Source organism: Mustela putorius, unplaced genomic scaffold (assembly GCF_011764305.1).
Source record: "Mustela putorius furo isolate JIRA1106 unplaced genomic scaffold, ASM1176430v1.1 tig00001114_pilon_pilon_pilon, whole genome shotgun sequence".
NCBI lineage: Eukaryota > Metazoa > Chordata > Mammalia > Carnivora > Mustelidae > Mustela > Mustela putorius.
Genome location: NW_025421575.1, coordinates 1,950,330 through 1,967,537, shown reverse-complemented (window position 1 = coordinate 1,967,537; position 17,208 = coordinate 1,950,330). Strand labels below are relative to the sequence as shown.

Below are 17,208 nucleotides of genomic sequence, written 5' to 3'. Positions count from 1 at the left end.
ATTGAAAGCCATGCCTTATAGTTTCACTTTGCCTTAACACTTAGTATAAATGCTCACAGATGGTGGTGACTAAAGAAAGGCCTCACTTTGCTCAAATGACATTTTGAGCAAAAATTATGTATATATCACATAAGGCAGTGCACCCAAAACCATAAGATACCTAGGAATAAACCTAACCAAAGAGACACAGAATCTATACTCAGAAAACTATAAAGTACTCATGAAAGAAATTGAGGAAGACACAAAGAAATGGAAAAATGTTCCATGCTCCTGGATTGGAAGAATAAATATTGTGAAAATGTCTATGCTACCTAAAGCAATCTACACATTTAATGCAATTCCTATCAAAGTACCATCCATCTTTTTCAAGGAAATGGAACAAATAATTCTAAAATTTATATGGAACCAGAAAAGACCTCGAATAGCTAAAGGGATATTGAAAAAGAAAGCCAACGTTGGTGGCATCACAATCCCGGACTTCAAGCTCTATTACAAAGCTGTCATCATCAAGACAGCATGGCACTGGCACAAAAACAGACCCATAGATCAATGGAACAGAATAGAGAGCCCAGAAATAGACTCTCAACTCTATGGTCAACTAATCTTCGACAAAGCAGGAAAGAATGTCCAATGGAAAAAAGACAGCCTCTTCAATAAATGGTGCTGGGAAAATTGGACAGCCACATGCAGAAAAATGAAATTCGACCATTTCCTTACACCACACACGAAAATAGACTAAAAATGGATGAAGGACCTCAATGTGCGAAAGGAATCCATCAAAATCCTTGAGGAGAACACAGGCAGCAACCTCTTCGACCTCAGCCACAGCAACATCTTCCTAGGAACAACGCCAAAGGCAAGGGAAGCAAGGGCAAAAATGAACTATTGGGATTTCATCAAGATCAAAAGCTTTTGCACAGCAAAGGAAACAGTGAACAAAATCAAAAGACAACTGACAGAATGGGAGAAGATATTTGCAAACGACATATCAGATAAAGGACTAGTGTCCAGAATCTATAAAGAACTTAGCAAACTCAACACCCAAAGAACAAATAATCCAATCAAGAAATGGGCAGAGGACATGAACAGACATTTCTGCAAAGAAGACATCCAGATGGCCAACAGACACATGAAAAAGTGCTCCATATCACTCGGCATCAGGGAAATACAAATCAAAACCACAATGCGATATCACCTCACACCAGTCAGAATGGCTAAAATCAACAAGTCAGGAAATGACAGATGCTGGCGAGGATGCGGAGAAAGGGGAACCCTCCTCCACTGTTGGTGGGAATGCAAGCTGGTGCAGCCACTCTGGAAAACAGCATGGAGGTTCCTCAAAATGTTGAAAATAGAACTGCCCTATGACCCAGCAATTGCACTATTGGGTATTTACCCTAAAGATACAATCGTAGTGATCCAAAGGGGCACGTGTACTCGAATGTTTATAGCAGCAATGTCCACAATAGCCAAACTATGGAAATAACCTAGATGTCCATCAACAGATGAATGGATCAAGAAGATGTGGTATATATACACAATAGAATACTATGCAGCCATCAAAAGAAATGAAATCTTGCCATTTGCGACAACATGGATGGAACTAGAGCGTATCATGCTTAGCGAAATAAGTCAAGCAGAGAAAGACAACTATCATATGATCTCCCTGATATGAGGAAGTGGTGATGCAACATGGGGGCTTAAGTGGGTACGAGAAGAATAAATGAAAGAAGATGGGATTGGGAGGGAGACAAACCATAAGTGACTCTTAATTTCACAAAACAAACTGAGGGTTGCTTGGGGGAGGGGGTTTGGGAGAAGGGGGTGGTATTATGGACATTGGGGAGGGTATGTGTTTTGGTGAGTGCTGTGAAGTGTGTAAACCTGGTGATTCACAGACCTGTACCCCTGGGGATAAAAATATATGTTTATAAAAAATAAAAAATTATATTTAAAAAAATATGCTGATAAAAAAAAACAATAGTTACACGCATTAACTCATTTGAATCTCAAGTAACCTTGTAAGGTAGGTAATATTAGGGAAGTTAAGAAACCTGCCTAAGGTCACAAAATAGTGCAACTGGGTTTTTAACCCAGGCAGTTTGACCTCAGAGATGGCATGCAACCTCCACACTAAATTAACTCTAAATATATAAGAGAAGCTTGGTATTTAAAGATGTTCTCCAGTGACTACTTTGAGAAAATGAATGGTCATCTCCTAATTGATTGGCTTTTAAGCTCTTACATAGGTCAAGATTTTCCGATAGGTAGAATTTTTAAAAATCTGGTTATATCTGTATTTATTGAATGAGTACAAATTCTTAATTAGCTCAAACTTAAGATGAAGAAAGATAGCAAAGGATGGAATTTAATCATGCTTGCCTTCCCTCATCTTAGCAGGCTGCTTGTTTTCCTAAATTTTTATTCTACTGAATACATAGCTCAAAAATGATTCTGTGGAAAGATGGACTAGAAAAATGATGTTTGGGGGCACCTGGGTGGTGCAGTGGTTAAGCATTTGACTCGGTTTTGGCTCAGGTCGTGATCTCAGGATTGTGAGATCAAGCCCTGCATCAGGCTCCATGCTTAGCATGGAGTCTGCTTAAGACTCTCTCTTTCCCACTGCCCTTTCTCATTCTCTCTCTCTCTCTCTCAAATAAATAAATATATCTTAAAAAAGGAAAAGAAAAATTGTTTTTAAATATCACTAATTTTGACCTTTCTATTTTCTTTTCACAGTGACTGTATTGAGCCCAGCAGAAAAAGGTAAGATAATGTTGTAAATTGTATTTGTCAGAGTTGTATCCCTCTTTCTATCTAAAAGTGAATTACATAAAAGCCTATAAATTGAGCAACTTTCCCAGAAATATTGAACTGAGTGGAAAGTTTAGGTTAACATTTTTTCAGGAGGCATACCCGGGGCTTACCCAGAGATAAAGCAGAACATATTTTCAGTGACCCCTTTTGCTATAGGATAGGAATTTGGAAGTTACCAGTATTTATGATAGAGAAAGACATAGGCAACCATATTGTTGGCCATAGTGACCCTAGGCTCCTGCTTCATAACTGTTGTCCTAGGTACCTTGCTTTCCTGAGCAATTCATTCCTTCTTAAAGGTGTGGGAAAAGGGTCCCACAAGGAAATTTAAAAGGATAAGTCCTTCACCATCACAGTTGCAATAAATTTACTTATTCTCCATTCTTCACCCCTATCTGTCTTAATCTGCAATTTATACTACTACTGTGAAGAGACTGAGGAATTTTCCATTAAAAAATGTGTAAACTAAGCATGAGTCTTAACAAACATAGTCTCATGTTCTTTTTTCAGGCATAACCATAAGTATTTATATAGCCACTTTTAATTCTCACTTCATGAGATTAACTTGTAATTCAGTAATTACATAATGTTTATATTATGCATTTTTGTTTATCTTAATGAAGTATACTTAACATAGAGTATTATATTAATTTCAGATGTACAATATAGTGATTCACAATTCTATACATTACTCAGTGCTCATCATAAGTGTACCCATTATTCGCCATCACCTCTTTCACCATCCCCCAAACTAACTGCCCTTTGGTAACCACTAGTTTGTTCTCTATAGTTAAGAGTCTGGTTTTTTTTTCCTTTTTTTTTTTTTCAAAGATTTCATCCACTTATCTGACAGAGAGAGAGAGATCACAAGTAGGCAGAGAGGCAGAGACAGAGAGAGGAGGGAAGCAGGTTCCACACTGAACAGAGAGCCTGATGTGGGGCTTGATCCCAGGACCTCGAGATCATGACCCGAGCTGAAGGCAGAGGCTTAACCCACTGAGCCACTCAGGCGCCCCAAGAGTCTGTTTTTTGGTTTGTCTCTCTTCATCTTTTTTTTTCTGTGCTTGTTTTCTTTCTTGTTTTGTTTCTTAAATTCCATATAAATGAAATCATATGGTATTTGTCCTTCTCTGACCAACTTACTTCACTTAGCATTATACTCTCTACCTCCATCTGTTTTGTTACAAATTTCAAGATTTAATTTTCTGGAGCTGAGTAATATTTGATTGTATATATTCACCACATCTTCTTCATCCATCAAGGTATACTTGGGCTGCTTTTACTTTTGCCTCTTTTGAATAATGCTGCAATAAATATATGGGTGCTTGTATCCCTTTCAACTACTGTTTTGTATTTTTGAAGTAAGAACACAGTTGTGTAATTACTGTATCATAGAGTAGTTCTATTTTAATTTTTTGAGGAATCCCCATAATATTTTCCATAATATTGACTGTACCAGTTTGCATTCTCACCAACAATGCGAGAGGGCTCCCCTTTCTCCATACCCTCACCAACACTTGTTGTTTCTTGTGATTTTGGTTTTAGCCATTCTGCAGATGTGAGGTGATACTTCATTGTAGTTTTGATTTGCATTTCCCTGATGATAAGTGATGATGAGCATCTTTTCATGTGTCTTTGGACCATCTGGATGTCTTCGTTGGAAAAATGTCTGTGAATGACTTCTGCCCATTTCTTAATTGGATCATTTGTTTTTGGGGTGTTGAGCTGTATAAGTTCTTTATGTTTTGAATTCGAGCCCTTTATCTGATATGTCATTTGCAAGTATCTTCTCCCATTCTGTCGGTTGTCTTTTGGTTTTGTCAACTGTTTTCTTTGGTATGCAAAAGGTTTTTATCTTGATGAAGTCCCATTAGTTCATTTTCGCCTTTGTTTCCCTTGCCTTTGGAGACATGTCTAGCAAGAATTTGCAGCGGCTAAAGTGGAAGAGGTTTCTGCCTGTGTTTTCCTCTAGGATCTTAATGGATTTCTGTCTCACATTGAGGTCTTTCATCCACTTCAAATTTATCTTTGTGTATGGTGTGAGAGAATGGTCGAGTTTCATTCTTCTGCATGTGGCTGTCCAGTTTCCCCAACACCATTTGTTGAAGAGTCTTTTTTCCATTAGATATTCTTTCCTGCTTTGTTGACCATGAGTTGAGGGTCCATTTTTGGATTCTTTATTCTCTACCATTGATCTATGTATCTGTTTTTGTGCCAGTACCATACTCTCTTGATGATTACAGCTTTGTAATAGAGCTTGAAGTCCAGAATTGTGATGCCACCAGCTTTGGTTTTCTTTTTCAACGTTCCTTAGGCTATTCAGGGTCTTTTGTGGTTCCATACAAACTTTAGGATAGTTTGTTCTAGCTCTGTTAAAAATGTTGGTGGTATTTTGGTAGGGATTGCATTGAATGTGTAGATGGTTTAGGGTACTATAGACATTTTAATAATATTTGCTCTTCCAATCCATAAGTGTGGAATATCTTTCCATTTCTTTCTGTCCTCTTAAATTTCTTTCATCAGTGTCTTCTAGTTTCCAGAGTACAGTTCTTTTACCTCATTGGTTAGGTTTATTCCTAGTTATCTTCTTTTTTTGGTTGCAGTTGTAAATAGAATTGTTTTCTCAATTTCTCTTTCTGCTGCTTCATTATTGCTATACAGAAATGCAACAGGTTTCTCTATGTTGATTTTGTATCCTGGAACTTTACTGAATTCATATATCAGTTCTAGCAGTTTTTTGGTGGAATCTTCGGGTTTTCTATATAACACTTCATATCATCTGCAAATAGTGAAAGTTTTACTTCTTCCTTGCCAGTTTGAGTACAATTCTTTTCATTGTTTGCTGTGGCTAGGCCTTCCGTTACTATGATAAATAACAGTGGTGAGAGTGGACATCCTTGTCTTCTTCCTTACTGTAGAGAAAAAGTTGTCAGCTTTTCCCCACTGATGATAATATTAGTTGTGTGTTTTTCACATATAGTCTTTATGATGTTGAGGGATGTTTTCTCTTAACTTACTTTGTTGAGTGTTTTTATCATGAATGGATGTTGTACTTTTTCAAATGCATTACCCTGTTACTAAAGCCAGATAAGGACTCCACTTAAAAAGAGAACTAGAAGCCAATACTCCTGATGTACACGAATGCAGAATTCCTTAGTAAGGGGTGCCTTGATGGCTCAGTCATTAAGTGTCTGCCTTCAGCTTAGGTTATGATCTCAGAGTCCTGGGATCGAGCCCAGCAATAGGCTCCCTGCTCAGTGGGAAACCTCCTTCTCCCTCTCCAACTCCCCCTGCTTGTGTTCCCCCTCTCAATGTCTCTCTCTCTGTCAAAATAAATAGATAAAATCTTTTTTAAAAAAGAATTCCTCAGTAAAATACTACCAAACCAAATCCAACAATATATTTAGAAATCATTCCTCATGGTCAAGTGGGATTTATTCCTTGGTTACAAGTGTGGTTCATCATGTGCAAGTCAGTGTGTTATACCACATTAATAATAGAGTAAGAACCATATAATCATTTCAATAGATGCAGATAAAGCATTTTACAAATAAGCCTTCATGGTATTAATCATTGAACAGAGGGATTGGCTATAGAGGCAACAGAGTAGAGTGGTGGGAAGACAGTAGAACACGGTAGTTAAAAGTATGGGTTCTGGAGCTATCCTCACTAAATTCTGGTCCTGGTACCACTACTTCTTAGTAAATTATTCAACCTTTTTGTGTCTATCTTATCATTTCTGGAATAGAAATACTAATACAACCTATTTCATAGAGTTGCTATGAAAATTTAATGTGTTCATACATGCAAAACACTTAGAATAGTGGTAAGTAAAGCCATACTATGGCCTAACCAATATTTGCTACTATTATTGTAGCCTTAGAGCAAGTCTTAAGTTGTCTCTTTTTCTCACGTATGGTTCCTCAGGTCAGAGATCACTTTATGTATGTGCATAAACATAATATAAACATAATTTTCCACAATACACTTTGAAGACAAGTTGAGCTGGGGCTTTACTTATGCTCTATCATAATAAGAATAATGACAATTATCTTATTATTGGAAACTATCACTTATTGTGTTGGGTACCCTACTAAGTTTTATATGTACATTAAGTCCTTCAATATTTACATAAATGCAGTGATACAGGCACTCTTGTATCCATTTTATTGTGAAGGAAACTGAAGTTTAGAAAGGTTAACTAAATTATCCCAGGTCATCTACCTAGTAAGTGGGAGAATTTACACCCATACCTGTCTGACTTCAAAGTTTGTACTCTTAAGTAAACTTGTACTGGTCTTTTACTTTTCAATTTACAGCTTCCTTATTTGCTTAGCTGAGCTCCTTAATGAGAAACCTGATGCTCAATTGCTGTTTAATCTAGTATCCAAAGTTCTGTATCTTCATTTTATGTATATTACCAGTGAACTCAATCACACCAGTGTGGAGTGTCATTTGTAAGCTTGACTATTCAGAGCCTTCCTAGTAGCATCAGTCCAGTTACCAGGATTTAAATTCTTTAGATTATGTTACCACAGTGTATGATTTCTTCTTCTTTTATCAACTATTTGACAAATTCCCATTCCTCTCTTGTAACCATCAGTTTGTTCTCTATAGTTAAGACATTGTTTCTTGGTTTTTCTCTCTTTTTTCTTTTTCAATATTCTTTCTTGCTTTGTTAAAGATTAATTACCCATATAATTTTGGGTTTAATTCTGGGCTTTCTATTCTGTTCTATTGATCTATGTGTCTATTTTTGTGCCAGTACCATACTGATTACTACAGATTTATAATATAATTGAAGTCTGGAATTGTGATACCTCCAGTTTTGTTTTTCAAGATTACTTTGTGTATTCAGGATCTTTTGTGGTCATAATGTATGATTGTTTATTTGTTTCAAGTTTTTATTTAAATTCCAGTTAGTTAATATACAGTGTAATATTAGTTTCAGATGTAGAATTTAGTGATTCATCACTTACATACAACAACCAGGGCTCATCTCAACAAGTGCTGCCCTTAATGCCCATCACCTGTTTAATCCAACCCCTCTGTCCACCTCCCTTCCAGCAACCCTCAATTTGTTCTCTATAGTTAAGTCTCTTCTATGTTTTGCCTCTCTCTTTATCCCCTATGTTCATCAGTTTTGTTTCTTAAATTCCACATATGAGTGAAATCATATGGTATTTATCTTTCTCCAAATGACTTATTTCACTTTGTATAATGCACTCTAACTCCATCCACATCGTTGCAAATAGCAAGATTTCATTCCTTTTTATGTCTGAGTAATATTCCACTGTAGATAACTACCACAGCTTCTTTATCCATTTGGACCACTTTCTTACACCACATACAAAAATAAATTTAAAATGGGTGAAAGACCTAAAAGTGAAACAGGAAACCATCAAAATTCTGGAGAACACAGACAACAAACTTTTTTTTTTCAATTTATTTATTTTCAGAAAAACAGTATTCATTATTTTTTCACCACACCCAGTGCTCCATGCAATCCATGCCCTCTATAATACCCACTACCTGGTACCCCAACCTCCCACCCCCCCGCCACTTCAGACCCCTCAGATTATTTTTCAGAGTTCATAGTCTCTCATGATTCACCTCCCCTTCCAATTTACCCCAACTCCCTTCTCCTCTCTAACACCCCTGACAACAACCTTTTTGACATCATCCATAGCATCTTCTTTCTAGATAAATCTTCAGAGGCAAGGGAAACAAAAGCAAAAATGAACTATTGGAACTTCATCAAGATAAAAAGCTTCTGCAGAGTGAAGGAAACAATCAACAAAACTAAAAGGCAACCATTGGAATGGGAGAAGATATTTGCAAATGACATACCTGATAAAGGTATGTCAATAGCTGATAAAGGTATTGGAATGGGAGAAGATCCTTGCAAATGATATACCTGATAAAGGTATAAGTATCCAAAATCTATAATGATCTTATCAAACTCAACACCCAAAGAACAAATAATCCATTTAAGAAATGGGCAGAAGTCATGAATAGACATTTTTCAAAAAAAGACATATAGATGGCCAATGGATACATGAAAAGTTGCTCAATATCACTCATCATCAAGGAAATACAATGTATGATTTTTAAGCTCCTTCCTGACATTAGGATTCCAAGCAGTTTTTTCCTGATAGCTCTCATATTTATCAATATAATAAAGAATTAGATTTTGCTTCTTTATTCTGCAGTGGGGCATAATGGGACAAAGCACAGAATTTAGGCACAGAAGATCTGAATTGGACTTACAGCTCTATCATTTACTAGCCCTATGATTTTTAGTAAGTAACTCAACTTCTCTGAACCTCAAGTTCTATAAAAGGAGATGAGTTTAGTAACATGTTACAGATTTATTGTAAGTTAGCAAGCATGAAATTATATGGGAATTGAAGTATACAGTAGTAAACTGCTTTGTAAATGTTAAGTATGAACAGTATCAGTTATAACATTTTTATGTGAGGGCTCTCAAAGACAGTGGGATAAATAAGCTGAAATTAGATTTGATTGTAACCAGAAGAGAGAAAGTTAGACTTATAAGGAACTTCTAAAGACTAGAGTTGGTTACTGGGAGATGCCATAAAATTTATTCAGAAAGTATTAGACATCCAAGTATCTGGCATAAATTGGTAAACCTTGCCTAGAACCTGACCAATAGGCCTAATAAATATCTGTGTCCCTTATAACATGAGGAATTTGTGTCTTGTTTCAATTTACACTGCACTATTAAAGTAGTGTAGGAACTGCCAGTAGGAATATTATTTGGGATCGGCAAAGAAAATATTATTGCCAAATAAATGAAGACCTCAAATCACATAACCTTTTATTCAGTCTCCACAGCTCATGAAAACCATAATCAAACATACTGCAAAAGTTTTTCCATTTCTTGTCTGCTTAATGGTTCTTTTACTTATTTGAAGAGCTCTCTCCAAATTTATAACCACCTAAAACCTAGATACTTTATTTAAAAATATGGTCCTTTGCAATAAAGAAGATGTGAGATACACACACACACACACACACACACACACACATGCAGTGGAATCAAAAAGTGGAATCAGCCATCAAAAAGAATGAAGTTTTGCTATGTGCAATGATGTGGGTGGAACTAGAAGGTATTATGCTAAGTGAAATTGGTCAGTCAGAGAAAGACAAATACCATATGATTTCATTCATATCTGAAATTTAAGACAAAAGCAGATGAATATAGGGGAAGGGAAAGAAAAATAAAATAAGATGAATACTGAGAGGAGGCAAACCAAAAGAGACGCTGAACTCTAGGAAACAAACAGGGTTGCTTCAGGGAGGTGGTTGGAGAGACGGGATAATTGGGTGATGGGCATTAAGGAGGGTACATGATATAATGAGCACTGAGTGTTATATGCAATGAGCGAATCACTAAATTCTACCTCTAAAACTAATAATTTGAGAGAGATAGCATGAGTGGAGTGGGATGGGCAGAGCAAGGAGAGGGATAAGCGGAATTCCCACTGAGCAGGGAGCCCAATGCCAGGCTCAATCCCAGGACTGGACTTGATCTCAGGAACCTGAGATCATGACCTTGCTGAAGTCAAATTTTAACTGACTGAGCCACCCCTGTGCTGCAATATAATATTCTTTTAGAAGTAGGTTAGCCTCTAAAGAGAGATTCATTTGGTTCCCCAAATCCACATTATATAGTAATTTTACAGTAATAAGTATAAAATAGTCTATTATTAAGAACATCGAGATAAGTGCTCAAAACCTAACTGAAGATTTCCTGTGCTGTATGAATGTGAGTATAATAGATCATACCGTGGCCCAAACTGTTTCCTCCCAGTGCCCTTTCAGCTTTCTGATGTCTCATATATGACCAATAAGTCAAGATTAATATAATCAAGAAGTAGACACAAAGCAAATACTTCTATGCTCTGGATTTTTTTAAAGATTTATTTATTTATTTATTTGACAGAGAGAGAGAGATCACAAGTAGGCAGAGAGGCAGGCAGAGAGAGAGAGAGAGAGAGGAAGGAAGCAGGCTCCCTGCTGAGCAGAGAGCCCAATATGGGGCTCAATCCCAGGAGCCTGGGATCATGACCTGAGCCGAAGACAGAGGCTTTAACCTGCTGAGCCACCCAGGCACCCCTATGCTCTGGATTTTTAATTGGGAACCTAAATCATTCTTATATTAACTTGCTAGGGCTGCAATAACAAAGTACCACAAACTGAATTCTTAAAGAAATTTACTTTCTCACAGTTTTTGAGGTGAGAAGTCCAACATTAAGATACTATCATGGTTAGTTTCTCCTGAGGCTCTTCTTTTTGGTTTGTAGATGGCCATCTTTCTGTGTCCTTACATGGTCTTCATTCTCTGTGTCCTAATATCCTTTTTATAAGGACACCAGTCATAATGATTAGGGCTCACCCTAGGGACCTCATTTTAAATTAAGTTCTTCTTTTAAAAACCCCTATCTCCAGGGTTTAAAAAACCCTCAGTCACAGTCTGAGGTATTGGGGGTTAGGATTTCAACATGTAAATCTTGGGGGAACACAATTCAGCCCACAGAAGTTCAATATTTAGGAATGACATCTTTTTCTAAAAAGGTAAATAGCTACAACTCTTTTTAACTTGAAAAGGGAAACCAGAGAATTTAGTATGAAACTAGTATGCAAATGAATTCTCAAAGGATGAGTGAAACTTTTACTTAAAATGATTAATGGCCCTTTTTGATGATAAGCAACTATGGTCAGTATGTTATTCTTGATTATATTTGGGTTTTTCTGACATATTGTGCGTGATGTCTTTCCTAAATTCATCTCCTATCCTCACCTATCCTTGAACCCTATTAAATTGCTAACATCAGGTGCATCCCAGATCCTCATATCAAGATCTTCAAAATACTGATACTATGATGCTGAATAAGATCATCTATGTAAAACAGTATTATGAAAGCAAAATTATTATTATGGACTTTGTTTCTATGATCTATAGAAAAAGACATGTACTCATGTCTTAAAAAAGAATTTGTGAATCCTGTGTAGCAAGGATTATACAATATATAATATTCAGGACTGTGGTTCAGATTATCTAGGCTTTAGTTCCTTCTGTTCACTGGATTCAGCATGACTAGGTCAACATATGCTACTTCTTTTGATCTCAGTTGCTCTACTTACAAAATATGAATGCATGACTTTTGACAATATATTTATAAAGGTAGTAGTAGGAATTATAGTCCTAAAATATATTATACTTCTTAGAAGAAAGACCTTTAAGTCCTTTCCAATGTTAATAACAATAATAATATCTACTACTATTTATTTTGTACTTATCATAGTGCCAGGTACTATGCCAAGAGACTTACATACATCATCTTATTTAGTGCTCTACACACCATGTAGAACACGTACTTTTATGACAATTTTATAGATGTAGAAAGTGAAACTTAGTGACATTAAATTCCCAAAGGAAATATATATATTAAGTGGCAAAGTCAAGATTTGATCCTGGGTACATCTGACACCAAAGTCTGTGCCTATTTGCTACTGTTATAATGTTCTTAGAGCATTAGAGATTGGAATTTATCAGGAACTGTTTTAATTGTCCAAGTTTGTCATGACAAGTTACCACAAACTGGGTGTCTTTAAGAACAGAAATTTATTCTCTCATAGCTCTGGAGACTAGAAGTACAAAATTAAGGTTTAGTCAAGTTCATATTCCTTCTGAAGTTTTCAGGGGAGACTCTTTCCTTGCCTTGTCCTAGCTTCTGGTGATTCTTGGCAATACTTTGTGTTTTTTGGTTTGTGGCAACATAGCTCTTTTCTTGTGCTGTCTTTGCATGACCATCTTCTCTTTGTTTGTATTTGTATCTAAATTTCCCTTTTCTTATAAGAACACCTGTCATAGGGCCTACCCTAATGCAGTATGATCTCATCTTGACTTGACTACTTTTGTAAGGACCATCCTGAGAAAGAAGAACAAAGCTTGAAGTATCACAATTCCAGATTTCAAGTACTCCAGTATTTAAGATGAACTACACAGCTATAGTAATCCAAATAGTATGGTACTGGCACAAAAGTAGACACAATGGAGCAAAAATAGATCAGTGGAACTGAAGAGACACCAGAAACAAACCCACAATTATATGATTAATTAATCTATGATGAAGAAGACAAGAACATACAATGAGGAAAAGACAGTCTGTTTATTAACCGGTGCTGGGAACACTGGACAGCTATATGCAAAAGAATGAAACTGGACTACTCTTTTATACCATAAACAAAAATAAACTCAAATTGGATTAAAGACCTAACTGTGAGATCTGAAAGAATAAAATTCCTAGAAGAGAACACAGGCAGTAATTTCTCTGGCATCAATTATAACAACATGTGTCTAGGTATGTCTCCTGGGGTAAGGGAAACAACAGTAAAAGTATACTATTGGGACTACATCAAAATAAAAAAGCTTTTGCATACTGAAGGAATCCATCAACAAAACAAAAAGCAACCTACTAAATGGGAGAAGTTATTTTCAAATGATGTGTATGATAAGAGGTTAATGTCTAAAATATATAAAGTACTTAAACATCACAACACCAAAAAAATGTCTTTTTGGAAAGACAATCCAAATAAAAAATGGACAGAAAACCTGAATGGACATTTTTCCAAAGAAACCATACAGATGACCTACAGACATATGAAAAGATGCTCAACATCACTCATCAACAGGGAACTGCAAATCAAAACTATAAGGCATCACCTTATATCTGTCAGGATAGCTAAAATCAAAACCACAGAAGTAACAAGTGTTGGCGAGATTATGGAGAAAAAAGAACACACAAGAACTGCTGTTGGGAGTGTAAATTTATTATAGCCACTGTGGAAAACAGTATGGAGGTTAAAAAAAATAGAAATACCATGTGAGCCAATAATTTTACTAATTGGTATTTACGCAAAGAAAATGAAAACACTAATTTGAAGATATATGGACCCTTATGTTTACTGCAGATTTACATACAGTAAACAAGATATGGAAGCAATCTAAGTGTCTGTCAATTTACAAATGGATAACAAAAAATAGTGTGTATATATACAGTGGAAAATTATGCAGCCATGAAGGAAAGTGTTGGGTCCCCCAATAATAGGTCCATGGTTAAAGGAGTGAGACTGATACAAAGCAAAGGTCAAGCAAAGCTTTATTTCATGCCAAGCATCGAGAATCAAACCGACTGTCAAACGGACCGGTCGGGGACGTGCCTTTCAGAGAGGGTGATGACCCCTCCCTGCCTTACAGACTAACTTTTATAGAGCAAAGGCCATGTGGTTGGGCTTGGCCACACATAGGTGGCCAATGAGATTGTAACACACAGAGAAAGCTGCACAGTCATACTAGGTCCCACATGGGTGGCCAATTGAATTACAATTCACCCCATAGTAGCTATTTGAACTAGCCTATCACCTTGGTCAGAATTGGCGCCCAAAAGGCATGGCCCACACTCCTTGGTAGCTAGGGAGACAGTATGTGCTCTTTACTGATTGGATGTCTCCACCTGACCCGACTCATCCCTGCATTCGGACTGTTATCTCCACCTGACCTGACCCACCCTTGTATTTGGGCTTTGTTACCTGGGACTGGTTTCCTGGACTTGCTTTTTAGTAAGTTCCCCTCGGGGGGCCAGGGTCCATCTAAGTTTTACTGCATAAACAACAAAATGACTGTTCAACTGGGGAGGGGCCGCTCTGGCTGAATAGGCCTTTACAAAAGAATGAGATCTTGCTATTTGTAACCACATGGATGGACCCACAGAGTATTATGCTAAGTGAAATAAGTCAGACTTTGAAAGACAAATACCATATGATTTCACTCATATGTGGAGTCTAAATAACAAATCAAATGAATAAACAAAAAAAGAATCAGACATATAAATACAGAGAACAAAATGATGGTTGCCAGAGGGAAGGGGGTTCAAGGACAGGCAAAATGGGTGAAGGAGAATGGGAGATACAGGCTTTCAGTTATGGAATGAGTAAGTCACAGGGATAAAAGGTGCAGCATAGAGTATACAGTAAATGATATTGTAATAACATTGTATGGGGACAGATGGTAGCTACACTTCTGATGAGCATAACATGATATATAGAGAAGTTGAATCACTATGTTGTATATCTGAAACTAATCTAATGTGTGTCAACTATACTCAAATGAAAAAAAAAAAACTAAAAAAAAACCTAAAAACTAAAAACTAAAAATCCAGTGATGTCTATTGTAACTTGGTAAAAACTTTAAAAAGTAATTTTGCTCCTTCACATTTTGACAAGTCTCTTTTGATATAGCTACATCTAAATGTACATTTCAAAGCTATTACTCCCCTGCTTTTATCCTTCCCCAGAGGCCTGAGCTAGAACTTACATGCTCCTTTGTACTTCCCAATATGACTCCTACAACACCCTCTTGCAACAGTTTACGCCTTAGTGGGGGCATATATGGAACTGAAATGATGAGATCTATATGTGTGAGGAAAGATCAGCAGAGTGCAGCCAATGCTGTTTCAGAGTCATGATTTTGTTTCCTGCCATTGTTGCATACCACTTGGTTTCTATCATACAGACTAGAATTCCCAACACATTTAAATATGACTATCAGAAAAATGAAAATGTTAGGCTGGGAAGTCAGAATAAATAGCTACCTGTTGTGCTAAATGTTAGAAAACCTAAAATGAAAAGATAGCAAAGGAAGAGGCCCATTTCTGTTTGTTTGTTTAGAGGTTGTTGGTCAATATTTTTATTTTTACCAGTTAACAGATAAAGGGACTGGAGACTAAAAGATAACTAAGGTTAGAGAATTATAATACATTCTATTTCAGAGGTGCCTGAGTAGCTCAGTCGGTTAAGCATCTGACTCCTGATTTCAGCTCACATCATGATCTCAGTGTTGTGGGACTGAACCCAGTGTTGGGCTTTACACTCAATGTGGAGTCTCCTTGAGAGTCTTCCTTTCCCTCTGCCCTCCTTACTCCCCTCCACTTGTGCACTCTTTCTCTCTAAAATAAATAAAATCTTTTTAAAAATACCATTTCAAATCCACTTATGTGCCAGCTACTGCTTTAATGTACCTTAGGGGTATTGATTCATTTACTTCTCATCACAGCCCTATGAAGTATTATCATAGGCTCGTTTATGGATGAAAAAACAGTATAGACTGTATTCATTTTCTAGGGCTATCATAACAAATTATGACAAACATGGTGGCATAAAACAACCAGAATTTATTCTGAAATGGTTCTAGAGGGCAGAAGTGGGAAAATATATCTACAAGCCATGTTCCTTCCAGAGGCTTAAGGGAAGATACAAAATCTTATCTCTTCCAGCTCCCAATGACTGCCTTTGTTCTTTGGCTTGTTAGCTGCATAACATCACCCCAGAAAAAGGACTCATTTTTAGACCTCCTTGGGGTTTTTCTGGTCATGTTTATTGAGATATAATTTACATACAATAAGAATCATTCTTATAAATATACAGGCTGATGAGTTTTGACAAATATATACAGTGATGTAAACACCACCACCATCGAGATAAAGAATATTTACATTATCCTCAAAATATCCCGCTTCCCTATTTATAAGCTGTCATCACTTTTCACCTTGGCAACCAATTACCTGTTTTCTCTTTATATAGTTTTACCTTTCTTAGAATCTCCTATAAATTGAATCATAACCCTTTGTATCTGGCTTCTTTCACTTAGTAATGTGCATTTAAGGTTCATCCATGTCAGTGCATATATGAGTGATTTCTTTTTATTTTTACTGCTGAGTGATATTCTATATTATAGATGTACCTCAGTTTGCTTATTTATTCACAAATAAATGAACATTTGGGTTTTTTTTCCAGTTTGGGGCTATTATGAATCAAGCTGATAAGAATATCAATGTACAGGCCTTCACAGAAATGTATATTTTTATTTCTCTTGGGTGAATACCTGAGAGTGGATTGCTAGGTTGTATAGTAATTGTATGTTTAACTTTCTAAGAAACTGTTAAACTGTTTTGCAAAGTAGTTCTACTATTTTGCATCTCCATCAGTGATATATGAGAGTTCTAGTCATTCTACATCCTCACTGTCACTTGGTGCTGTCAGGGATTTTAAAACATTTTATTGTGCATAATGTGGTATCTCCTTGTGGTTTTACTTTGCACTTATGTAACGATTAATAATAAGCACCTTTTCATGTGCTCGTTTGCCATCTTTCTTTTTTTTTTATAAAGTATCTCAGTCTTTTACTTATTTTTTATTGAGTCTTTTGTCTTATTATTGAGTCGTAAGAGATCATTAAATGTATAGATACCAGTCTGTTTTTAAGCAAATATGATTTCTTTCCAGGGACCAAAGTTAGGAACAATG

The 17,208-nt window shown here is 36.4% G+C and overlaps 1 protein-coding gene across 1 annotated transcript in view; it reads left to right on the top strand.

Annotated features, from left to right (window-relative positions):
* ZDHHC15 (zinc finger DHHC-type palmitoyltransferase 15) overlaps positions 1 to 17,208 on the top strand; it is a 191,318-nt gene that overhangs the window by 45,556 nt on the left and 128,554 nt on the right. Inside the window, exon 2 of the mRNA XM_004779927.3 lies at positions 2,740 to 2,766. Coding sequence (XP_004779984.1) covers positions 2,740 to 2,766 — 27 coding nt within the window. The remainder of the gene's footprint in view (positions 1 to 2,739; positions 2,767 to 17,208) is intronic.